At 42.5% G+C, this 25,648-nt stretch overlaps 1 protein-coding gene across 1 annotated transcript in view; it reads left to right on the top strand.

Moving 5' to 3' along the window:
- LOC121949594 (titin-like) overlaps positions 1-25,648 on the top strand; it is a 165,023-nt gene that overhangs the window by 50,444 nt on the left and 88,931 nt on the right. The window contains exons 44-69 of the mRNA XM_088083820.1: positions 3,860-7,684; positions 8,393-8,671; positions 8,982-9,545; positions 9,779-10,060; positions 10,149-10,427; positions 10,511-10,792; positions 10,900-11,178; positions 11,400-11,687; positions 11,793-12,071; positions 12,178-12,459; positions 12,787-13,065; positions 13,759-14,037; positions 14,551-14,829; positions 14,925-15,212; positions 15,347-15,625; positions 16,322-16,603; positions 17,358-17,636; positions 17,729-18,007; positions 18,105-18,383; positions 18,473-18,760; positions 18,850-19,128; positions 19,466-19,747; positions 21,095-21,373; positions 21,484-21,765; positions 21,876-22,154; positions 24,827-25,114. Of these exons, the coding sequence (XP_087939946.1) occupies positions 3,860-7,684; positions 8,393-8,671; positions 8,982-9,545; positions 9,779-10,060; positions 10,149-10,427; positions 10,511-10,792; positions 10,900-11,178; positions 11,400-11,687; positions 11,793-12,071; positions 12,178-12,459; positions 12,787-13,065; positions 13,759-14,037; positions 14,551-14,829; positions 14,925-15,212; positions 15,347-15,625; positions 16,322-16,603; positions 17,358-17,636; positions 17,729-18,007; positions 18,105-18,383; positions 18,473-18,760; positions 18,850-19,128; positions 19,466-19,747; positions 21,095-21,373; positions 21,484-21,765; positions 21,876-22,154; positions 24,827-25,114 (11,139 nt within the window). The remainder of the gene's footprint in view (positions 1-3,859; positions 7,685-8,392; positions 8,672-8,981; positions 9,546-9,778; positions 10,061-10,148; positions 10,428-10,510; positions 10,793-10,899; positions 11,179-11,399; positions 11,688-11,792; positions 12,072-12,177; positions 12,460-12,786; positions 13,066-13,758; positions 14,038-14,550; positions 14,830-14,924; positions 15,213-15,346; positions 15,626-16,321; positions 16,604-17,357; positions 17,637-17,728; positions 18,008-18,104; positions 18,384-18,472; positions 18,761-18,849; positions 19,129-19,465; positions 19,748-21,094; positions 21,374-21,483; positions 21,766-21,875; positions 22,155-24,826; positions 25,115-25,648) is intronic.

Below are 25,648 nucleotides of genomic sequence, written 5' to 3'. Positions count from 1 at the left end.
GGTGCAGTGGACTTTGTCACTCAGGAGCACGATGATTTGAAAATAGCTTTTGAGGTCACTGAGATGCCTCCAAGGTTCATCAATCCCATCTGTGACATGGAAACCCCAGAGGGCACTACTGTCATGTTTGAGTGCTCACTGATGGGAATTCCTTCCCCCATTGTGTCCTGGTTCAAAGGTGACAAAAAAATTCCCCACAATAACAAGAAATACTTGCACTCATCGGATGGAGACAACCATTTCCTGAAGATCTGTAAAGTAACACCACAAGATAGCGGCGTGTACACCTGCAGGGCGATTAACGTCGTTGGGGAGACTCTGTGCAGGGCATCTCTGGTGGTGTTGAGCGCAAAAGCTTTCTCTGGCAAGACCAGAGGCAGGGAGTTGACTGCTGTGTCTCTTGGAAGTGCCAAAGTCCAGCCGCAGAAGTTCGACATGATGGTTGGCAACACGTCGTTTGACAGCGAACAGGTTTCAGAAATTGAGCTTGAGTTTGAGTTTGAGCAGGAGGCAGATGAGTCTCAGCGGGCAGTCAGACTGGTGGCAAAGACCGACAACGAAATGAGCGAACAGGGAGAGAAATACGTTAGTGTTAATTTTGACGTATTTGCTGAACCAGCAAAAGATGACAAGATAGAGTTCAAAGGGAAGTCCTCTGACATGTGTAGCTTCCAGTTCCAGGTGACCGAGACACCCCCTAAATGTGTCATCCCGCTGACTAACGTTACAGCAGCCGTAGGGACACCAGTTATCCTCCAGTGTCTGGTTAGCGGTAAGCCAAACCCAACCGCCGAGTGGTACAAAGACGGAGACTGTGTCACAGACAGCAGGTGTATAATCCAGGAGAAAACTGCAGGACATTTCAATCTGCTCATAACCAACGTGACCCAGAGTGATGCTGGCGAGTATAAGTGCATAATCCAAAACCCATCTGGCTGCATTGAAACTGCTGCACTGCTAAAGGTCTTTTAGAGATAGACGGGTCTGGGGCCGGTTGCACAAAGAAATTCACAGTCCAAAATCTTGATTTTGACTCTTTACAGTTGTTTTTTACAGTGCACAAAGATTCTTTAAAAAACATTGCCATCCAATAAAACTCTATATGCTGCTTTACTTGGAAACTGGAAAAGCGTAAATGGAACAGAAAGCATTTATTTATAACAATTATGAACCCGCTAAAAGCATTCTCTTCTCAACACTTGCTGTTTACAAATGTACTTGTTTAAGAGCAAAGCAAAGACAAACTTAATACAGGAGAGAAGTTTAGAGAATCTTTGGGCAACCAGCTCGTAGTAATGACAACACTAAATGTTTGTCAAAGTGTGTCAGTGATGAAAAATGTAAACATTGAGAAAAAAAGTAGTTAATTTAAGTATTTAATAAGTTTTATTTATTGTAAGTTTAAAGAGTTCATTTATTTTGATTTTTGGTTGGGGAAAAAAACAGTTTATTTTTGCTTTTGTTATCTGGTAAAACAAAAACCTGAGCTGCTTTTACTTTGAAATTCAATAATGAGTGGACCTGACAAAGTAATGTCTTTAAAGCTCGCCACAAATTACATTGTTTTTTTTTGTTCAAAGTGAAGCAGCTCAAAGAGAAATGTCTGTTTTCATGTTGTGCTGCTCGCATCAGTTTGCACTTTACAAGATAACCAGGAATACTCGCCATGTGTTTGAACAACACCGTCTCCTAGAAAATGATGCTTATGATTATTTACATTTAGAATTATTTCATAGTTACATTTTTGCGAGAATCGAGTCGCTGCCTGCATTATGTTCAGAGACGTTCTGAGTTAATAAAAATACTAGATTAACGTTTTGCGCCGGACATGAGTCACTACGAGTGGATTGTGTCTTGCAGATTGTCCATTTTAGTGGAAAAAGAGTGAAATCCGTTGTTAGTGAACATTATACAGATATTTTCAGTATCAGCATGTTTGTGACTTGCCAGGAACATTGATTAACAGCATTTCCTCATAATGTTAATAGGAAACATAATTTGCTTGGCATGATGTGTCTCTCAAAAACTAATTTTTTTTTGTCTCAAAAAAGTTGAATATAGACAAAATCTAGGCTAGGAGTTGGGGCTGATGTGAAACAAATATCTATACATATCAATACATATCATTAGCGTTTTTAAATGTTTCTTTTTCTTAAATTAGTGATAAGTTTGAGAAGCTGTAAAGCCAAAGGGATAATTTATAATTTAAGTATTTGGAAATGAAATATGAAAATGGAATAATATTCATCTATTGCCTAAAAATTAACGGAGGCAAGCACTGGAATCAGTAAATTAGGACAAAACCTAAAATACGGTTTATGTTTTAACAGTTTAGTTAAACATGCCAGCATGGTGACATCCCTCCGACGTTTTTGACTACAAAGCCGTAATTATTATGAGTATAATGTCAAATAACGTGTTTTCAGCAGTGATGACTTCATGCCACGTAGAAACAGTTATCAAAAAACGTGGATTTAACTCGAATTGTGAGTTAAATCAAACTTCGATATTTCACTAAAGTAAAGAATATCAACCAAAAATGTGTCGTTAATGCTACCTGGATTTTGTACAGAACTGCTAAAAGTTTGGTTTCAGATAATTCACAGCAGGGTTTAAATAAAAAAAACAAAAGCTGTAATTTATTTTCATTCTTGTCAGCTTTATTGATACCTATCAATAAATTGAAAATAATGACATTAACCTCCTAAGCAAAAGTCCATCTGCTATTCATCAAGAATATATTTTCATAATGCTTACTTGAAATGATTCAGTTTTGTTGCTTGTGTGATTTTAAAGTTTGTTGCAGTATTTTTGATGGGAATTTATTTGTGTGTTAGGGTGTTTTTTGTGTGAATTAAATTTTTAGTGTTTTCAAGCAAGCTGGTAATTCATAATAGAGCAGTAAAAATTTTAAAAATGGATAATACTGTGAAACTTTTTTAAAATTTTTTGATGTTTTGTAAATATGTGTAATTTTAGGAGTGTATGAGTGGTATTTACCAGTGAAATAAGTGCATTAAAAATCTGGCTTTGGGATAGAAATTCATGGTTCATTTGTACAGACGTCATGTTGGTTTGTCTCAGAGTTTATATAAATAAAATATTTAATGATTTGAACATGATATTGTTGTATCTCAATGTTATCGTGGTGCATGGTCAAATGTACAGACCAAAAGCAAGTGTCAAAAACTGCCTATGTTGTGTCGGACTTAATAATCATTTTTATAATTTCTGATAATTAATAATTACTTTATACTAGTGATAATACATAACCTGATTTTGGAAAATAACCATTTATTTAATCTTAATATTTGTTCTACATAGCTTTAAAATGATATAAAAATAATCAAATTAAATGGATTGGTAATTCTGCAAAGGTAAAAAGCAAAACAGTTTAAAGAAATTCTGATGTGTTACCAGAAAAAAATACTACTTTTTCAGCTGAGAGAAGAATCATTTATCTGCTTGGGGGAGTTCTTTCATTGTGTGTTTATATTTATAAAGCATTTACTTTTTTCTCTCACATATTTAAGTAGATATATTTGTACACAAAGGGCTGTCCTCTTTCAATCGCTTAGTCAACTAATAGGTATTTCACATTGTTCAATTATATTTATTTTTTAAAATATGGATCGAGAATAAGCAGGTTGTCATAAAAATGTGAAAATGAAATTAATAATCACAAATATGCTTTTGTATTTCTTCACTGTCCACCAGATTTCCTCAAACATCTATTAGTCGACGAAGAATTTTTGGAGTCGAGGACAGCCCTAATATCTGCCTTTATCTTTTGATTGTTGATATTCTAGTTTCTTTGTTGTGGACATTATTATCAGTCTTGCTCAATATTTCCTAACAGAGCGTTCTAGCACCACCATCACCACTGTGGAGGAACAAGAGGAAACCTTCTACACTGGTGTCCAGTTACCTCAGAAAACTAAAACACTTGAACTCAAGCCAGAGTCCAAACGCTACTCTTCTACCTTAGAGAAGAAAAAAGAAAAGCCAGTTTTCCTCAGCCAGCTCACCCCCGCAGCTGTAAACAGCGGGGAGACGGCCAGGTTTACCGTTAGAGTGTCTGGCCTTCCAAAGCCAACAGTCCAGTGGTCTCACAACGGAAAAGTGATTAAGAGCTCCTCCATATACAAGCTGATAGAGGAGAAGGAGGAGTACACGTTAGTAATCACTCGGGTCATATCTGAGTATGAGGGGGAGTACTCCTGCACAGCCACCAACAGATTTGGTCAGACAACATGCACCACATACCTGGAGGTTAAAAAACCTGATGTTAGTCAGGCAGAGAAATGGGTTGAGAAGATGTTTAAGATCACAGGTCAACCTCCTTCTTTCTCAGTCCAGATCCAACCCGTGAGGTGCTCAGAGGGAGGAGAGGTTTCTTTTGATTACAAAGTCAGTGGTGATCCTATCCCAGATGTGAAGTGGTTCAGAGGGGCTTTCCAGATCCAGCCCAGTAGAAACTGCATCATTATAACCAACAGAGATGGATCTGGTGTTATCAATATTAAGAACGTCAAACAGGAGGACAGTGGCCTCTACACTTGTAAGGCCTCAAACCAGTTTGGGGAGGCGTCTTGTAGCGCTGAGCTCGTCGTGTTCAAGGAAACAGTTTCTGTTTCTCATAAACAGGAGCAGGTAACGATGGTTCAGAAGAAGGGCTACAAGGTTTCAGTGACCGAACAAGCAACAGAGTCACGCTTGTACCAGGTCAACCTCCCAGGCCAGGACAGGTCGAGGTCAGATCAGATGGTTTACACCATCGGCACTGAAGACCGCCAGATAATTCCTAGTGAGCAAGTGGGCTCGCTCAGAGAACTAGACATCTCTGCTGCAAGTATCCACCGTGAGCAGGTGACCCATCAGGCAGCAGTGCTTCAGTCTCATGAGATAGAGGAGAGGGTGTCTGTGGTCCCGACCCACCCGCCGCAGGTTTCGACTGTTCCTGTGAAACAGCTTCATATGGCGGCTTTTACGTCGTCTGTGGAAGAGAGTCAGGACCTCACCGAGCAGCACTGCGATCGCATTCAAAGCCCAGAGGTCATTGAGCTTCAGGCAGCTCGAGAAAAACGTTCAATGACGATGTCGGCTGTTGCTGAGGAGCTCACCCCAATTTCTACTGTTAGCACAGAGCCCCTGTCCGACCAGAAGTCTGCCAAAATCAAGCCCACTGCAGAACCTAAACATCTAGTCAGTGGGCATCAAGTTGATTCACAGCTGCCCATCTTAAAAGAGCAGTCTCAGGAAATCCCCAAACAACAGGAGGAGAAGGGTTATAAGGTGAAGGAAGGTGTTAAGATTTTATACTCAGCCCAGTCTGCAGAGAAACGGGTGCTGTCAGAGGGCCACACTTCTGAACTAGAAACAGCAGATTCTGCTGTCAAGTCTTCTGTTAGGAAAGAGCAGCATCGAGCTGTCCTGGCCTCAGTCAGTGAGACCAAGCAGACTCTTTCCAAGGAGACTAAGTTCTCCATGCAAAGGCCATCTGAGGAGACCGCCCATCTCTGTAAGGATAAAGTGATGAAGGCGGCTCTGACGGCTGAAGAGAAGCAAATGCTGCAGGCTGAGCCCACTCAGCAGCTGCCCAGTCTAGATAGTGCCATGTCCGTTCAGTCACAGGTAGAAGGAGAGCAGGTGTTGCACCTGCAGGTCATCACAGACCAGGACCTCCTTCCATCTGAGATGGGCTTTACCTGTGAGAAACCAGCACCAGAGCAGGCAGGAGCAAGAAAGAGTCCAACTCTGCTGCACTCTGTTAGCCAGGATGAGCAGAGGGCAGTCGTTTGTGAGGACACGTCCGAGTTTGAGGCCAAGGCTACTAGCATGACCATCCAGCCCCAGAAAGAGGGACCTACTCTTCTGCATCTCCAGTCAACCCAACCTGTGGAGGCACTGCTCAAAGAGGACATTCTCACTATTGAGAAGCCTGACCAGCAGGTGGCAGCGCAGAAACAAGAAAAGTCGAGGAGTCATGCAGCCACCTCGGAGGAGAGAAGGGAGCTCACAGCAGATTATCACACAGAGCTGGATCTGTCTGTGACGGGCATTCAATCTCAGCTTCGGACCGAGCCCAGGCCTCAAAACATCCTCCAGCTCTCCTTCCAGCCCATGCAGCTGCCAAAAGAGATGCCGGTTACCACCGATGTCAAGCAGCAGCGAGCTTTGGTGCAGAAGGAGGATCGTCTGGACGTGATGCATGTCACCAGCGTGGCAGACAGTCGGGCAATAGAGGAGGGTCACACTGAGAGTCTTACAGCCGTCGACAAATTCACCTGCCAGATGGCTGTAGAGCCAAAACTTCCCACCGAGCCAATCCAGGTTGAGGAGAAGGAGATATCCACTGAGAGTAGTTCCCTTCTTGAGGCAGCAGAACAGGACTTTGCCGTCCAGATCCAGGAGGGCCAGTCAGTCAGGCAGTCAATAGTGATGGACGAGAAGCAAGTGCTGATGGGCGAGCTCTCTCAGGAGATCACCAAGTCTGAGTCCACTAAAGTCGTCGCCACCACACAGCCGAAACTGTCACACCTGGCATCAGAGTCCAAAGAGAGCACAACCCTTCCCAAAGAGATGACGTTTGTGATTCAGATCCCTAAACCGTTCAGCCTGAATATACGACGTCAGCTCAGGGATGCTCTTCAGTCTGCTGTGGCCAGCGACCAGCCGGTGTTGCTGGCTGATGTTGTTGGAAAGTTACAGGCTGTCGAAGTACAGGAAGTCAAAGTTCAAAGAGAGCCCAAGCGGGCCATGTTTACATACTTGATCACAACAACCGGTGCTCCCATGGAGATCACTCTGGCTTTTGAGGGTAAATACCCTCAGACCGCTGACCTCAGGACTGAACTCCAGGCAGCTTTCCACTCCATAGTGTACCAGGAAGCCCACCTTCTTACCTCAGAACAGCAAGGCACTATGCAGCTCGACAAACCACAGAGGGCGCAGGTCACCTCGGCCCGCTCTAAGCAAATGCTTTCATCCATGGTAGAGACTGTGAGCGTGGCAGAGAGTGCGGTGGGTTTCACTGCTGTTGAATCTCAGGCTGCTGTGGTGAAGACCGAGTCTAAAATGGCAGTTGAATGTGCTGCAGCAGAGCAGCAGGTTGTGGTGCACGAAACCAAGGAAGCAAAGATGGAGCAGTCCATCTCATCCCAGATCAAAATCTCCACAGAGTCTCACATGGCTTTTGAGCAGTCAGTGCAGGTGTCAAGGCAGGAGATGAGGTCAGTAACAGTGAAAAGCAGAGAGAAAGATGTAGGAGCAGCTATTGTTACTGCTGCCCTGCCCCCCACCACCATCCCCACCGAACAGGTGGTGGATGTCAGCATCCAGAAGGAGCACAGGGAGGAGGTCTTTAAAGAGGAGATCACAGTTTCCAGGCCAGAACATAGAGAGTATCCTGAAATAGTCACGTCGCTGGAAGACTTATCCATCGACGAAGATAGTAAAGTAACCTTTAGTACCACCATTAAGTATGTCACTAAGGTAAACTGGTTTTTCAATGGACAATTGGTCAAATCTGGCGCAGAGTTCAAGTGTTCCAAAGTCCAAGACACATACACTTTGGTTATCAACAAAGTTGTCAAGGAGAGGCATCAAGGAGAATATGTTTGTGAGGCTGAGAATGAAGTCGGCAGGACTACAACATCTTCAAGACTCATTGTGGTCTCAAGAGGTTTGATACCAGAAAAAAATTTATGTATCATTCATTCATTCATCCACCTCCTCTCCAAACAACTAATCATTCACATAAAGTGGTTCATTCAAGACTTCTGTCCTCATAAAATGATGCATTTTTCATTTTAGTCTCATTTCATAGCTCAGCATGAGCACCCTTAGCGAGGCACTGGATGGTACTAACTCACCATGTCTTGTTTGTTCCACATCATTGTGCGGTCAGCAATTGCCTAAAGACCAGAACCATCACAGCCACGCAAGTTTAGCTTGAGGCTCTGCACTCGATAAGCAACTTGCTGTAGTGGTTGTCATGTTGCTGGCTTTCGGACAACTTTCATGGTCTTTCCATGGTCACTTTGGCATGTCAATGTCAACAGTGTCCTTTGTTTTAAACTCATGGTCTGTCACATTCCTTTAGGTCCATTTTCTCCACATCTTCGGTGTCTCTGCATGCTTTCAGGACTTCAGCCTGACCCTGCTTCATCTTTCACAAACTTTGTTTCTCCTCCTTTTAGCCTGAACCCTAGCCCCATGCGAGTACACTGAAACCATGGGGCTAAAGTTCTAGCTCTTTTCCTCCTCCACAGTCACTCCTGAATCTCTATTGTTGTACATTCCACCATTTCTGTTCTTGTCAGTTTTTTACATCAGTTTCACAGATTCCTTGACTGACATCTACCTTTTAATTTGTCTGCGTGTGCCTCAGTGCCACCGGTCTTTAGGCAAAAGATCACACCTCTGGAGATCAACATTGGCGGACAGGCCAAGTTCGAATGTGAAACTGAGGATGCTCCGGGTGTGACCTTCAAATGGTACAAGTCCGGCATTGAGATCAAGCAAAGCGAGAAGTACAGGATCATCAGTCGCCACACCAGTTCCTCCCTGGAGCTCCTGAACCCAGCCAAAGCTGACAGCAGTGAATATACCTGCAAGGCTTCAAACCAGCACGGCACTGACAGCTGCACAGCCTCACTCATCGTAACTGGTAAGACCCCAGTGGGACCTTTTTCTAAATGATTGCTTTACAACTGTGTGTGTTTGAGAGAGAGAGAATTATATATTTGCAATGTGTTTTTCCCTGAATCAATACGTTGCAATGTCAAATTGATCATTTGTCTATGAATTTGATCTGGTGTCACGTTTGGCAAGATGTAATGATGTAGACATCCACGTTTTCTCATGTTTAAACCTACATGGATCACCAAATAGAAATTGCACAGGTTGTTTTTCATGTTGGTATATTTTTCCAGTTTTTGAAATTTGCTCAATTTTTTTGTTCTACCTGCTCTCCATAGAAATGTACCCGCCGGTATTTGTATCAAAACCAGACCCAATGACTTTATATGTGGGAAAACAAGCTGTGTTCCAGTGCTCGCTCACTGGATCCTCGCCCATGGAAGTTGTCTGGCACAAGGACAACATAGCCATCTCCTCCGAGGGGAACTATGTCATGAAATGTGAAAAGAACAAGTATTCACTTTACATTAAAAGTCTTGAGCTGACTGACCAGGGAGTGTACCTGTGCAAGGCCTCCAACAGTGTTGGCACTGCTACCTTTACCACAGAACTCAGGGTCATCAGCAAACCCAGCTTTGTTAAAACCATTGAGCCAGCGTCAGCTGCTGTCAATGACCCGCTGAGGCTGGAATGCCAGGTGGACGAGGACACTGGTGTGACCGTCACCTGGACCAGAGATGGCAAAAAGGTCCACCAGAGCATGGATTGTAGAGTGTCCTTTGAGGACAAGGTGGCCGTTGTTGAGATTCCCAAGTCCAAACTGAAGGACTCTGGGAAATATGTGTGCACAGCCTCAAATGAGGCTGGGAGCTCATCCTGTGAGGCTGTGATAACAGTTCAAGGTAAGATCTTAAAGACGGTCTTCCCATTAGGTTTGACCAAAACATTTATCTCTGAAATGAGCTACTCGATTATTGCTCACAGCCGTTTTCAGCCAGCTGACGCTAACACTCTGCACTGCTATCTTCTTGTTCTTTCGCATTTCTTTTTCGCACTTTCCTGTCTCGGTTGTTTTGTTTCTCTGTCTCTCTTTTGACAATGATCTTGGTGTTTTTGAACTAAATACTCATTTCAGAGCCCCCTACCTTTGTTAAGAAACTGGAACCTAAGATTACATGGAAACAAGGTATAGCTGCACGCTTACAGTGCACCGTTAAAGGATCCCCTGAACTTCACATCCACTGGTTCTGGAATGAGAGGGAGCTTGCTGATGGTGAAAAATATAAAATCTCTTTCAAGAGTGGAGTTGCCTCTTTGGAGATAATGAACCTTATGGTCACAGACAGTGGGCGTTACACATGTGAGGTGTCGAATAATGCCGGTAGTGACAGCTGCAACTCCGTTATAGCTGTTAAAGGTTTGTCAAATCTTGCATTTACTTAACATTCACTGTTTCAGTCAGAAAACCTTGGTATTAACTGCATACACTTTACTTTGACTCCCAGAGCCACCATCCATTAGAAAAGAGCTGCACACAGTCGAGGCGGTGAAGGGAGCAGCAACCCATCTGGAGTGTGAGGTCACAGGAACAGCTCCTTTTGAAATTAGCTGGTTAAAAAATAAGAAAGCCATCTCCAGTGATCAGAAATATAAAATAATTTCCCAAGATTCCTTGTCAAGGCTGGAGATCCAGACTTTTGAAAGTGCAGATGTAGGAGATTATCAGTGTGTCATCTCCAACGATGTGGGGAAAGTTACCACTAAGGCCATGGCTAAACTTAAAGGTTAGTGAATTAAACACCCTTACTGACTCAGGTTTAATCTTGTGCTTCAGACTCAGTTTTTAACTCTTTAACTGTTTTCCTAGAGCCACCATCTTTCTCAAAGAGGCTTGAGAGTGCTACAGCAGTGTTGGGAAATACAGTAAAACTTCAGGGGACCATCAAGGGCTCGGCTCCCATCACTGTTAAATGGATGAAAGACTCTGAAATACTGAGAGATGACGATTCAAATATCAAAATTGTGTTTGAGAACAACGTTGCTAGCTTGTCGATAACGACGGTGGCCATCAGCCATGGCGGCAAGTATTTGTGCCAAGCTGAGAATGAGGCTGGCCAACAGAAATGTGAAGCTACCTTGAGTGTGCAAGGTCAGTTGACATCTTTGATGCAAAGATATTTGGAATTTAGGGAGTTCTATAGGTTCTTGTGTCTAAACTCTTCTATCTTAATAACTAATGGGTCTGTCTTATCCCAGAACCTGCCAGAATTGTAGAACCTGCAGAGTCCATTAGTGTGACTGCAGGAGATTCAGCCACGTTGGAGTGCACAATTTCTGGAAGCCCAGAGCTCAAAGTGAAGTGGTTTAAAGATGGAAAGGAGATGATCAGTGGCCGTAAATATAAGATGACTCTGAAGGACAATGTTGCTTCCATGAAGATTCTTTCGACAGAAAGAGGAGACACTTCAGAGTACAGGATGGAGGTGTCGAATAAAGTCGGGAAAGCAGAGTGCACATGCTCAGTCACAGTCTTAGGTTAGCTCCATGTTTTTGCTTCTTTAATATCTGTTTTTTTTACAAATGATTTTTGATCTTTAGAACTAATGTAGTTTGACACACACATTTTGGGACGTACTTTAAGCTAAAGTCTAAGAGCTGAAATGTTGCCATAGACATAATTGTAAGTAAAGACAGTATGCCAAGTATCTTTTGTTTTTAGGTAAACTGTGTTAATGCATGAGATCTTTTTTCTTCAGATCGGATAATGCCTCCAACTTTCACCAAGTCCCTGAAAAGAGTTGATGGTAACATTGGTAATGACGTCTCCATGGATTGTAAAGTGTCAGGGTCCCAACCCATGAATATAGCTTGGTTCAAAGATGACCGGGAAATCACGCCTGGATCCAAATTCCAGCCTGAATTCAAAGACAGCTCTGCTACACTGAGAATTATTCGGCTGGAAAAGGCCGACTCTGGAGTTTACAAATGCAGAGCCACCAATTCAGCCGGCTTCAAGGAAACCAGCGGCACGCTCTATGTTAAAGGTTATGAATGCTTGGCTTATTTTGTGCTTCTGTTTTTTGTGTGCAGTCTTTGAATGATTTCATGCTAACATGAAATGCAATCTTTGTTTTGTCTGTGGCCTCCAGAGCCCCCAGTGTTCACAGTGAAACCAGACAGCCAGGACGTTATTCCAGGAACCACAGTTTCCTTCAAAACAGCCTTCACTGGAACAGCTCCTTTAGCTGTGAAGTGGTTCAGAGAGGAAAATGAGATTATAACTGGAGGCTCATATTTCATTAAGAAAGATGCCTCTTCAAGCTATTTGGAGATTCACTCAGTGAAACCCAGTGACTCCGCAAAATACACGTGTCAAGTGTCCAATGATGCTGGGAAGGTGGACTGCACTCCAGTCCTCTTTGTGAAAGGTGCCTGTCTTCAGTCTCGTCTGCATGAAATTATCTTGACATCAATATCTTTTGATACTAACATAATGTCTTCTGTGTGGTAACGAATGTTAACCTCTTCTCTTAGAACCTCCCGTATTTGTAAGGAAGCTTGAGGCGACCAAGCTCGTCACCAGTGGCGACTCCGCCAAGCTGGAGTGCAAAGTGACGGGCAGTCCCGTCATCAGTTTTAAATGGTTAAAGGATGCGATGGAGATCAGCAGCGGTCCAAAATACAAAATGTCAGTGACTGACTTAGTGGCGTCTCTGGAAATAGTTAAATGTGCCGTGGAGGATAGTGGAGATTATGTCTGTGTGGCGTCCAGCGAGGCTGGTAGTGACCGCTGCAGCAGCACAGTTACAGTCAAAGGTTGGTTTCAGGGATTTATTTCACTCCCAGTAAAGTAAATGACGGCTTTTATTGTGACATTGAAGACATTTTACAGATATTATTTATCATTTCAAGATGCCACGTCCCCTGGTGGACAAGGACATACTTTGGAAGCACTGGTGGGGTCATGCCTAAAACTTGGTGTGGCCTCTTTATAGGGTAAACTCTGAGGATGTCTTGGCCATTAGAAAAAGCATCTTCAACTTCACAATAAAACTCCAGTGGATTCTTTTTAAAGGCTTTTTGGCATTATCGTTTGTCATACTTTTATAGACCAGCACTGACATGATTGCTGTTTCCTTCTAGAGCCGCCATTGTTTGTGCGTAGCTTGGAGCCCAAAGATGTGGTGAAAGGTTCTGAGATGATGCTGGAGGGTCAAGTCTCTGGTTCTACCCCCTTCAGTGTGTCTTTTTATAAAGACACAAAGCTGATTAGGAATGACAAGAGACACAGGATCACTGTTAAAGACGACCTGATAGCCCTGCAGGTGCTGCTGGTAGAGGCAGCAGATGTCGGTTTGTACCAGTGTACTGTTGAGAATGAAGTGGGGAGGGCTTCCTGTGATTGTCAGGTGACACTCAAAGGTTGGTTTGGATGCTTTGGACTTTTCTTTACATATAGATTTTTCTGCTGCCATTAAAAAATACCTATATATCACATCTGCTTTACTTCCATATTCTGATGGCCTCGCAAAGCTTCATTCACATCCAGCAATGTTCAGTGCACATTTACTCAAGGACGCTTTATTCTTTTTACATAACAACATTAATTATAGTAAATTTTTGCACAGCCCAAAATTACAAATTTGTCTCAGAGGGCTTTACAATCTGTACACCACAGAGCTCCATCTTTGAACTCTTGATTCGGATAAGAACAAATCTTTAATCAGAAAAGCGACAAAGTTGGGGCATCCTTCTTTATGGATGGGCAGACTCGCAGTACCTTTCGTGGGTTTTAGGGTAGACAACAGTACCCTTCTTACACTTGATGAAAAGCATCTGATTGATATTTTTGATAGAAATAGATCGGCTGAGTCAGGTTTTCATTTTAAAGAGCATACTCTGCATACTTTTATTGCTTCCTTGGGTCATGAGTTTAGACACACACCAAAGCTCTCTGATTGGTCCAAAATGTGTCAAACTCAGCTGATTCTCAGCGGTTTGTTTCTAGACATGAATCTCATGGCAAAAATTGAGCTTGCAGGATGATGTCTGACTTTGCAAGGCTGATATTCAGAAGAAAAGCCAATAATATTCATCTAAAATTTTCCCCCGTAGAACCACCATCATTTGTGAAAAAGCTGGAGAACCTCAGTTCCCTGGTGGGCAGCGAGGTTTCACTGCAGTGCACTCTGAAGGGCTCAGAGCCCTTGACTGTGTCCTGGACCAAAGACAACCATGAGCTGAAAGAGGCTGAAAACATTCAGATTACATACGAGAACAACATGGCTCTGCTGCACTTTACCAACCTACAGAGCAAACATGGCGGCAAATACTCCTGCCAGGCGCAGAATCAGGCCGGGAGCCAGACTTGCTCTGCTGTGTTGACAGTCAAAGGTTGGTTAAGTTTCTTGGGAAATTTGAACCTGAACTATTTTCCAGTGGGGCATTTAGGCAATCCTTATCAACTCTGGAAGTCAGACAAGTTTATAAGCAGGAAGTTTTCATCAAATGGCAAACCAAGTGTTAAGTCCCAGAGGTTAACAGAGAGAAGTTTCAGGGTGTACAAGTTCCCACACTTTACTCATTTGCCCTTAAACACTTGGTTGGAAACTGTCACTTGATCGAAAGCTGTGAAGTTTATCCATCGAATTAGTGTCATAAATAATGTAGTGACGTGTCTAGGCAGCTGACAAGACAAGGTGGACTTGATGTTTAGCCTTCATTATTTACTTCACTAAATTTTCCATGGTGATGGATTCATCATCAATCCTCGACCTTCCTTGTTGATAAGGAGTGCATGCATTGCTGTTAACTTTAGTCTGTTATTGATTTCAGATCTTGGTCTGTCATTATGTTGTAGTGAATCAGATTTGATGTCTTTGCTGACTGTTTTGTTTGACGTCTCAGAGCCGGCTAAGGTCACAGAGGAGGCCAAGTCTATCAGCGTGACTCAGGGGGATCCGGCCACGCTAGCGGCCAGGTTCTCGGGCACAAAACCACTGAAGGCCAGATGGCTAAAGGCTGGCAAAGAGCTGACCTCAGGCCAGAGATACAAAGTCCAGAGCACAGACACCAGCTCTGTGCTCAAGATTCTTAAAACTGAGAAAAGTGACAGTGGTGACTACATCTTTGAGGTTTCAAATGATGTCGGCCAGAGTTCTTGCGAGGCGACTCTTACCATTCTTGGTTAGTTCTTAACCCTTTAACTTAAAATTAGTTTTGTTTGCTACATCTTACCTCGAAAATTGCTTCTCACCTCTTTTTTCTTCCATTTATGTTAGATCAAATAATTCCACCATCTTTTACAAGAAAACTGAAGCAGACAGAAGGTATCAAAGGATCGTTTGCTCATCTGGAGTGCTTTGTATCCGGCTCCCTGCCGATAACCATTCAGTGGTACAAAGATGAGAAAGAGATCCAGACTGATGAGAAACACAAATGCACGTTCTTTGAGAATGTTGCTTTCCTGGAAATCTCTAATCTTGACAGTAAAGACAGCGGCAGCTACACCTGCATCGCTAAAAACAAGGCGGGAACCGTCCAGTGCTCTGGGATCTTGTTTGTTAAAGGTTTGAGCGCAATTCAGTTTTGTGATATTTATTCTGAGGTGGATGTGTCTAATTAAAGTATAGATACACGACTAAAACTAACTCTTTACCATGTGTGCAGCTTTCATAAGTATTAATTGTTTTTTCTCTTCCAGAGCCACCATGCATTCTTGAAAAGCCTGAATCCATGAATGTTTTACCTGGCTCAAAGGTCCAGTTTAACGTACTGTTCTCTGGCACACCGCCATTGACCACCAAATGGTTTAAAAACAAGAAAGAGATTTTATCCAGCGCAGACTGCTCTGTGATCAAAGACAACACCTCCAGCTCTCTGGAGCTCTTCTTTGCCAAAACCTCAGATTCTGGAGACTATGTCTGTGAGATACACAACGATGTTGGCTCCACTTCATGCCAGACAACACTCTTTGTCAAAGGTCATCATTCTTTATGTGAAACTGAGTCAGTAAATATGTTTCCACCCATCTGTTCTTTCAGGCATTTTGAATTCAGAATTTGTTAGTGCAACTTTTTTCCCCTTGACTTCACGCTGACCCTTGTTTTCTGAAAGAACAGTGGCTCTCAACCTTTTTTGTGCAAGCTACTCCTAAAGTCAAGCATATAAGGTTATAGACCCCCATCTGGAAAGATATTTGCTTCAGGGACCTCCATTTGATATGATTTGCATTCAGGGACCTCTATCTGAAACCCCTGATTGAGTGCCACTGTGACAGATGATTAGTGGTGTTTTTCATCCAAACTTTTCCCTCTGCACTTACCATCAAGGGTCCAAAGCACTCGCAGATGGCACAGTAAAGTGGAGGACCAGCAGGGGGCAAAGGAAAATTCAGCTCTTAGCTGACTGGGATCTGCCCTGTAACAATACAAGAAAAAGAAAAGAGGTTCCCTACTACTTTGTCTATATGGATCAAGACCTTTTCTAGCTATATTTTTGGAGGCTACATGTTTTGCCTCTTTAGGACATCCAGCTCATAGAAATACTCTGATTTGATTAAAATTAATTAAAAACATTTGGATGGAAACATAAACATTGTCAGCTTTGCAGAGATCAGAATATTTATCTTGTTGCTGGTCTGATCATGACATCAAACATTTTATTTTGTTTTTTTTAGAGCCCCCTAAGTTCACACGAACCCCGGCTCGTTTGTCCGTGGTCCGTCCTGGTCAGAGTAAAGTGTTTGAGTGCCAGGTGACCGGCACACCTGAGATAGACATCTACTGGTTCAGGGAAGGCTCTGAGATCAGCCCCAGCGACCGGCACAAGATGGCCTTTGTTAACTCTGTGGCCACTCTAGAAATCTGCGGGGCTGATACCAAAGACAGTGGGCTGTACTACTGTGAGGCACGCAATGAGGCTGGCAGTGAGAGCTGCAGTATGGAGCTCAAGGTCAAAGGTCAGATGTGTCATTGTGCATTGAGTTTTAGGAATGTAGAATTGGGGGAAGTGGTTTCCCAAATATTGTAGATGCAACATTTCCTTCATAATCTGCAGAGCAGAAGTCTATTGGCATTGGCTTCATTTAAGAGCTGTAAAAATGTTGAAAAAGTTATTTCAAGTTGAAAATCAGGAATTTAAAAAACAGCATCTTCCATTCGCTAGCTGGTCCGACCAATTGCTTAATGGACCTAAGAGGACCAGTGTGTTGGATTTAGTGGCATCTAGTGGTGAAGTTACAGACTGCAACTAACTGAAAACCCCTCCATTAAACTCTCTCTTTGAAATAGACCCTATGCATGATTTAAGGTAACATACAAACTCAAAAGGCCCTCTCTAGAGCCAGTATTTGGTTTGTCCATTCTGGGCTACTATAGAAACATGAAGGTGCAACATGAAAGAATACCCGCCTCCTATGCACATATGACGGGCTCATTTAAAGGTAACAAAAATATAACAATTCCTAATTTCAGGTAATTTTACACTAAAGAAAACATAATTTTAAAAATCCTATTCAATTCAAGCAAATGCATCCCCCTAAATCTGACACATTGCTGTACATTCTTTCTCAAAGTATAAACTATAAAACATTTCTGTTGGAAATGTTGCTTCCAAACCTACAGAAAGTACTGATAGAGTCTGTTTGTGGCATTACTACTTTTGGAAAAGAATTGAAGCAGTGGTAGGTGACAATTTCTTTCCTCTCATCTTAGAACCGCCATCGTTTGTTAGAGAGTTGGCTCCAGCTGATGTTGTGAAGGGCTCCAGTGCCTGTTTTGAGAGTCAGGTTGCTGGGACTGGTCCTTTTGAGATAACATGGCACAAAGATGCAAAAGAGATCAAACCCAGTGCCAAACATGGCTTCTCCCAGATGAATGGCACTGTGGGCCTAGAGGTGCACAGGTGTGACACTGTGGATGTTGGTGAATATCAGTGTACCGTTGCTAACGAGGTGGGGAGCTGTACTTGTAAGACTATGCTTCACCTCAAAGGTTGGTTTAATCAGATTTACAAATCCAGATTTTTATCTTGTGAGGTGATAAGTGACTGTTTACTTTAACATTTCATTGGTTTTCTTTGATAGAACCACCAACATTTACCAAGAAGACTGAGAACTCTGTCACTGTTCTGGGTAAAAAGGCAGAGTTTCAGTGTGTCGTGCAGGGTTCTCCCACTCTCTCTGTACAATGGAAAAAAGACGAGAACTGGATTTTGGAGGATCCAAAGATTGAGAGAACATTTGAGAACAATGTGGCCACTCTCAGGATTCCTGCCTGTGAGGCAACGCACAGTGGGAAATACACTTGCCAGGTGGTGAACGAGGCCGGGCAGGATAAGTGCTTTGCCACCCTAACGGTGCAAGGTATACCTGTGTTTAACTAATCATGGCTTTGAAATCTTTCTATAGTCCTAACTTTGTTAGAAACATTATGAATGTTTGACTTTGCTTTGCATTGTAGAGCCTCCTAAGATCACAGAGAAACCTGAAGTGATAAAGGTTACAGTTGGAGATCCAGTCAGTCTGGACTGTAAGGTAATGGGCTCACCTGAGCTCAAAGTGAAATGGATGAAAGATGGCAGGGAGCTTCAGTCCATCAGGCAGCACAAGCTGATCTTTGAGAACAACATCAGCAGCCTAAAGGTTCAGTCAGCTCAGAAAGAGGACGAAGGAGAGTATGTCTTCGAGGTGGCAAACCACATCAGTAGCTGCACCTGCAAAGTCAAAGTGATCGTACTAGGTTGGTGTGAGAAACATAAGACTCTTGATTCATAGTGACATGTTTAAATAAAGCCTAACTTCTTTCCTCTTATTTTGTTTTTGAAACAGAACAAGTAATTGCCCCAAGCTTCATCAAACCTCTGGTAGACATGCAAGAGATATTGGGCTCATTTGTTCAAATATGTTGCAAAATATCTGGTTCCCTCCCCATCTCGGTTGAATGGCAGAAGGAAGGGACCAAAATCTCAAGTGGTGTAAAGCACAAACTCATTCAGCAGGACAACTCTGTGTCTATCGAAATCGAACAGCTAGAGAGATCTGATGCAGGATCCTACTCTTGCAAACTGACCAACGCGGCAGGAAGCTGTCAGTGCAGCGGATCCCTCATGGTTAAAGGTTAGACTGTGATCTCCAACATGATTGGTCATGTAATCCTGAATCAAAGGTGAGTGCCTCTTTAACATGGTCCGTCTTGCTCTCTTCAGAACCTCCCAGCTTTATGACACTGCCTGAAACCCAGGCGGCACTACCCAACAGCACTGTACGCTTCAAAGGCACATTTAAGGGAACGCCTCCCTTCACCGTCAAATGGTTCAAGGACGACACAGAGCTCATGACCGGGCCTACTTGTTTCACAGGGCAGGAGGGGCTGTCTTGCTTCTTAGAGCTCTATTCAGTGGGTGTCACCCAGAGCGGTGTTTACTCTTGCCAAGTCAGTAACGATGCTGGCTCTGTGCGCTGTAGTGCAGACTTGACAGTCAAAGGTTGGACCTGCATCTTTTCAATCATCTCTTGCGTGGCTCTATTCATCTCACATCTGCATCGCTGGCTTAAACTAGTGATTCTCTGTCACATTTTCCCAGCTTTCATAGCACTTCCATTTTTACCATTTTCATTGCTGCAGCTTCTCATCAAGAACTGTTTGTTGCCTTTGTGATACACCTGCATTTCCACAACCATCCCATCTCTGCTGCTAACCCATCATTGCCAGCTCATCTCCTCAGCTTATTTCATCTGCTCGCCACCTGCCTGCTGTAACAAGTTGTCGTAAGTTTACCTACATGATTCCAATAGCTAATACATCTCATTTCGGCTTTTCAGAACCACCTGAATTTGTGCTGAAACTCCCTACCACAAAGTTTGTGAAGCAGGGAGAGTCACTCCGCCTGGAGTGCAAAGTCAGTGGCACAGCCCCTCTTAAAGTGACCTGGTACAAACATGACACCAAGGTCACGGATGGGGGCAACTACAGGACATCATTTGTTGACTCGTTAGCAGTCCTGGAACTGCTGCGCACCAGCTTTGATGATGATGGAGTTTACACCTGTGAAGCTCAGAATGATGCTGGCAGCGTCAGCTGCAGCACCACGTTATCCGTTAAAGGTTAGCCTCTCACTGACTTCCTAATCATCCTTTAGTATTCATGACTTCTCAGTGTGTTGAAGTCAAAGTTTTGTTGAACAGCTTAAAACTGGAATACGTAACATCTCTACGAGTCCTTTATATCCGTCCAGTATGGTGCAGATTCGTCAAATGCTTTGTCCAGCAACTCGATTCGTCAGCTTGTTGGGTTGCCTCTTTGTTTGGGCAATCCAAATGAAAACATGCTCAAACATTCTGGATAAACAACTTAATATACAATCTTTCACAACCTAACAGCAATTTTAGCTGTTGATCCAACCACAATCCACAACTCTGCCATCCTAGTCACAACAGCTTTGCCCACTTAAGTATCATTGCATTCCCACAACACGATATGTTCTGTAGCTCCAACATCCAACATCTCTTTCTCAAAATGCCAGCATTGTAGCTGTAATTCCCCCATCCTTTTGAACAACTCAACTTAACTGTTCTTCCAACAAATTCCCCCAACAACTATGCCATGTTGCTGGAGCTCCATCAACTATTTTCACTTTTCCTCTGAAACTTTCCAGCTCACATTTATATGTGGGTCCCATGTTGGTAGTAAATGGGCTGAAAATGGGCCCTATGTGGGACTGTCCAAGGGTTCCATATTGGCCCCATCAATTGCCAACAAGGGTAAATTACCCAAGTGGACCCCAGATAAGGTACCAAGGAAGCCCTAGCATACGCCATGTGGGGCCAGCTTGGGTAAATCCAACCATGTGGGCCCCACATACAAATGTCGTCTGCAATAGTACCTTAGTTGAAGTTTATTCCCAACTCGGCAGTCCAGACTGTAGTTCCAGCAACTTTCCACATCAATTCTGCCATCTCACCTGTAGTTTCAACAGATATTCTCAATTCAGCAGTCCAGAATGTAGTTCCAACCACCTCCCACAGCAAAGTAAACAAATACAGTCCGCCCTGTATCCTGTAGTCAAACAAACATGACCAACTCTAGTTCCTACAACCTTCTTCAGCAATGCAGCCATTGGCGCTTAGCTGTACTTCCCGAAAATTCCAAATCAACTCCAAAATATTCGCTGTTGTTCCATCAAACATTCACAAGTCCATCATCTGGACTGTAGATCCAACATGCTTTCCTAGAAAAATTTGCCAATTGGAGTTGTCGGTCCAAGCAATTCCTTATCAGTTCTGCTATCTCAGCTGTAGATTCAACAAACTTTCCTAAAAGTGGCGACATCTTGGCCATGGGCCTTTTGCCACTGCACAGTGCGGCAGCGCATGAAATGTTACGTATTTCTGCTTTAAGATTTCGCCATGGATTCTTTCCCCGTTTATAACAGTTTGCTGATCTTTCTGTAGACCCCCCATCTTTTGTCAAGGTACCTCAGTCCGTTGAGGGACTGAAGGGTAAGGACGTGAGTCTGTACTGCGAGATGAGCGGTACAGCTCCGTTCCAGATCACCTGGTTCAAAGACAGGAAACCTCTGATGGAGAGCAGGAAGTATAAGATGGTGGGCGAGGGCAGCTCAGCGACGCTGCATGTCATTGGGATAGAGCCGATGGACGCCGGCGAATATGAGTGCAAAGTGTCAAACAGTGTAGGAAGTGACACCTGCCAGACGTTGGTTAAACTCAGAGGTCAGTAGAAACTGCGATAGTCTCAAATGAAAATCACAAGTCATAGATTTTTAAGTCACTTTGTCACCTTGCTGACTTTCCCTTCTGCGCTGTTTTTCTCCTCTTCTCAGAGCCGCCGTCGTTTGTGAAGAAACTGTCAAACATGACAGTGATAATGGGAGAGGAGGTGACCCTTGTGGCCACTGTTAAAGGCTCTGAACCCATTACTGTGTCCTGGGTTCAGGACAAGGATCACATTCTCAGGGACGGTGACAACAGGAAAATCACCTTTGAGAACAACCGGGTCGCTCTTAAAGTGTTTAAGGCTGATGCAACTACGGCAGGCAAATACACCTGCCAACTCAGAAACGATGCTGGGAGTGTGGAGTGTTTCGCTAACTTGACTGTTCTAGGTTTGTAATCATATAATTCTCTCTTTCTCTGTCAGCTGTTTTTTCTGTCACCCTTCCCTCCTGCAGGTTTGATTAAGAGCATGTTCTGCTTATTCTCCCTTGATTTGCAGAACCTGCCAAGATTGTGGACAAGCCTGACACTCTGAGCGTGACGGCCGGCGACATGGCCGCCCTGGAGGTCAAAGTGTGCGGAACCCCAGAGCTCACGCCAAAGTGGTTCAAGGACGGGGTCGAGCTGGCCTCCGGGAGGAAATACAAAATCTCATTTTCACGGATGATTTCCAGCCTGAATGTTCTCTCTGCAGAGAAAGTGGACTCTGGAGAATATACGTTTGAGGTTATGAACGAGGTCGGGAAGGACCTAAGCAAAATAAATCTCACCGTCTTAGGTTAGTGTCCTCCTCATACCTGGACTTTGGTAGCTAGACCTACTCATTTAAGCCGTAGTGCCACAGAGGGTGAGCTTACCCCCAAGTGTAATATTGCAATCACTCCACAGTTACCAACAAAGTAAAAGTTTTATTATTATTAATAATAATGTATTCATTTTGTCAGTAATTAGTACCAATTTAAAATCAATGCTATGTTTAATTTGCACTTACATTGTAAAAGAACCCAATTTAGAAAATCTAAAAAAAAAACCAAACTACCCACCAAATTTTTTAAAAATAAAGAAAAAAACAATTACTTAAATGTTTATTTCCAAAGTACCAAATTCAATGGAAAAAAAACACCTCCAAACTATAAACTTTTTTGTGACAAACCTTTTATTGAACAATTTGAACACTATAACACAAACATAGTGCCATTGCCTTGCCATTTAAGACTTTTTAAAGAAAAAGGAAGAACATATATAAATACATACATACATACACAAATAGAAAGAGGAGAAGTAGAGGGCAGGGGCTGAGCTGACCTACGAAATCACACACATGAATTCACAGTAACACCTTATATGCGAGCAGATAAAGTTATGTCTGAAAGAGAACCGATAAGAGCGTCCCAGGCCTGCAGAAGCTCGTGCTTTATGTGTGACCTGTGACCTCACGTGTGACCTTTCTAACAGAGCGATGTCCCTAAAGTGGTTCAGCCATTCTTTTGCCAATGAGGCTCTGGGGAAAACCATGAATGTATTATAGTCCTCTTAGCAGCAGTCAGTCCTGCAAATATAATTTACCTATGTGCCAATCTGGTATTGCCACTAAGAGTGGAGGCATCATTGAACAGAAGTAGGGTGGTATGCATAGGAATGGGAAAGCCCAAAATATTTTCAAGGCAACTATGCACCTTGGACCAGAGGCTAGACACAGAAGGGTATAAACTTTTCTTTAAAGGAAAAAACAAACGAACCAAAAAAAAAAAAAAATGATAGAAGTATTCATTAAAATAGTTGCCAAAGTACCAAATTCAGAAACATTTAAAAACAACACCCACCAAATTCAAAACTATTAAAAACAGAAAGAAAGAGACAGAGAAAGAAAAGACTTAATATATTTATATATTTATTTCCAAAGTACCCAATTCAGGGAAAAACAAAAACATCCACAACAAAAAACTCAAACTACCCCCCCACAAATAGAAAAAATACAAAGAAATAACACATTTTCATCAAAATTGTTGCCAATTAATTTTCTGTCTGTTAGCTAGTTGATTAATCGACTGATCATTTCAGCTGTGCTTGTATAAACTATTGGGTAGTTTAATTTATAACAAAACATATTTTAAAAACTTGATTTTTTTGGTAAAAAAAATAATTCTAAAGTACATATTAACTAAAGCTTTCAGATAAATGTAGTAAAGTAAAAAGTACAACAATGCCCTCCCATATGTAGTGGAGTAAAATTCTCAAGTATAGACTATATAGGATATAAAGAAAAGTCTCAAGTAAAGTACAAGGGCATGAAATGTGTACTTAACTCGAGTAAATGTACTTAGTTACTTGTCACCATTGGCGACCAATGACTCGTATCTGTCAGCAGCCTGGCTGCTGCGTTTTGTACCGTTTGAAGTCGACCAATAGAAGACTGAATAAGACGAGTGCAGTAGTTTAATTGAGAAAACGTTAACATATGCAGTAGAAGTTTTTGTTGATGGTATTAGTTTGATTTTTTTGCAATTTCACATTTGGAAAAACACAACTGAATGAGTTTTGTAATATGAGATTCAGAATTTAAATGTTGGTCAAACAGGATTTTTAGAGACGGTCTTGATGTTGCTTGCGAGGGGAACAAGTTGTTGACTGACTACCTTCGTAAAGCAATCGGACAAGGACCTTAGATGTGTCCAAATTAAGATGAAAGAAGTTTCGAGACATTAAATTTGTACCAGCAGATATGCAGTCATGAAGTTACTGTCGTCTGCGTGTCGTCAGCACAGCGACAGTGAGACATTTCACTAGAGTTAAGCAGAAGCATTTCCATCGAAGACAAAATAATTTACCGCTCCGGCCAGGACGCCCGCCCCAACAGTCGATCGACAGAGAGGATGTTTTGTCAGCTGTCACTGATGCTTTGAAGGGATCATTGGATTTCCCAAACTGAATAAAAAAACACATGAAACTGTCGACCCACCGGCACAGCTGATCCGAACTCCAGTCTTTTTTAAGTTAAACAAAAGTCAAAATTTATTGTTTATTTTTTTCTCCATGTGTTTGGATTAATGCAATCTATCTGTCATCTAGCAGCACCATTAACCCTTTGAAACCTGAGCGCATAGACTCAAGAAGGCAATGAGAAACTTTAAAAAAAAAAAAGTAAAAAGAACAGAAATACCTGAAAATGAGTAAATAAAAAAAGAAAGCTAAAGGGAAAAAAGAAAAGGGAAATCAGACAGGGTATGACATGAGTTTGTGAATTAAATTTAGAGATGACTAAAAGATGATGCTTTAGTAGAACGATATATAAACATAAATATAAACACGTCTGACGAATATTTCTGTCACATGCTGAGAGATGTTCAAATTTCTTTCTGTTGAAAAGCGTCGAGGTTTTATCCTCTGTCGGCACATTTTCTCTTTGTTTTTGTCCTGAAGCGGCTCTGAATGCTTGTTTCCTCCCGACAGATAAGATCATCCCGCCGTCGTTTTCCCGAAAGCTGAAGGATTGTAACGCGGTGGCGGGAGCCGCCGGAGAGATGGAGTGCAAAGTGTCGGGTTCTCCTCCTTTCACCATCTTCTGGTACCACGACGGAGAGGAGATCCAGAGCGGACCCAACCAGGAGCTCTCCTTCAGCAACAACAGCTGCTCGCTGCGAGTGTCCACGCTCAAACTGTCCGACTCCGGAGTCTACAAATGTAAAGCCGTCAACAAGGCGGGCTCCAGCGAGACCACCGCCGCGCTCATCGTCAAAGGTAATCCACAGCACTGCATCATGGGCTTTAAAAACCACGACAAAACTTGGGAAGAAGGTTATGAGCAACGAAAGAAGAAATGACCCCAGAATTTACCATAAACTAGTAATGAATTATCAGAAAATTAATAAAATGAATAAAATAAAATATGATAATAACCTGAAAAATAGTGCTTCAGAATTATTTAATTTTCTCCCCCTAGGGATTTTCCCCTGGGTTTTTAAACCCTTTGACATTTTTGGCAATTTGACTTTATTTCAAAAACATGTAAATAAGGCAATGAGTAACTTTACAAGAAATGGCCCAAAACACAGCAAGAAATTAGTAAAAACTTACAAAAACGTTACCTGAAATTAGTTTAAAACAGAAAAAGAAAAAAAGACTTGGAAAAATGTTTTCAAAATTATAAGTTTAATTTTTTTCTTGTTTCCCCAGAAAGTTTTCTCTGGGCTTTTTTTTCAGCTTCAGTCATAAAAACTCCTGAATTAAGTCTTTTTGGTCTCTTAAAAACATGTCTGTTTGTGTGTGTGTGTG

The sequence above is a fragment of the Plectropomus leopardus genome, chromosome 10, assembly GCF_026936395.1.
Source record: "Plectropomus leopardus strain MGB_pleo_1.0 chromosome 10, ASM2693639v1, whole genome shotgun sequence".
Lineage (NCBI taxonomy): Eukaryota > Metazoa > Chordata > Actinopteri > Perciformes > Serranidae > Plectropomus > Plectropomus leopardus.
This window is presented reverse-complemented; position numbering and strand designations above follow the sequence as displayed.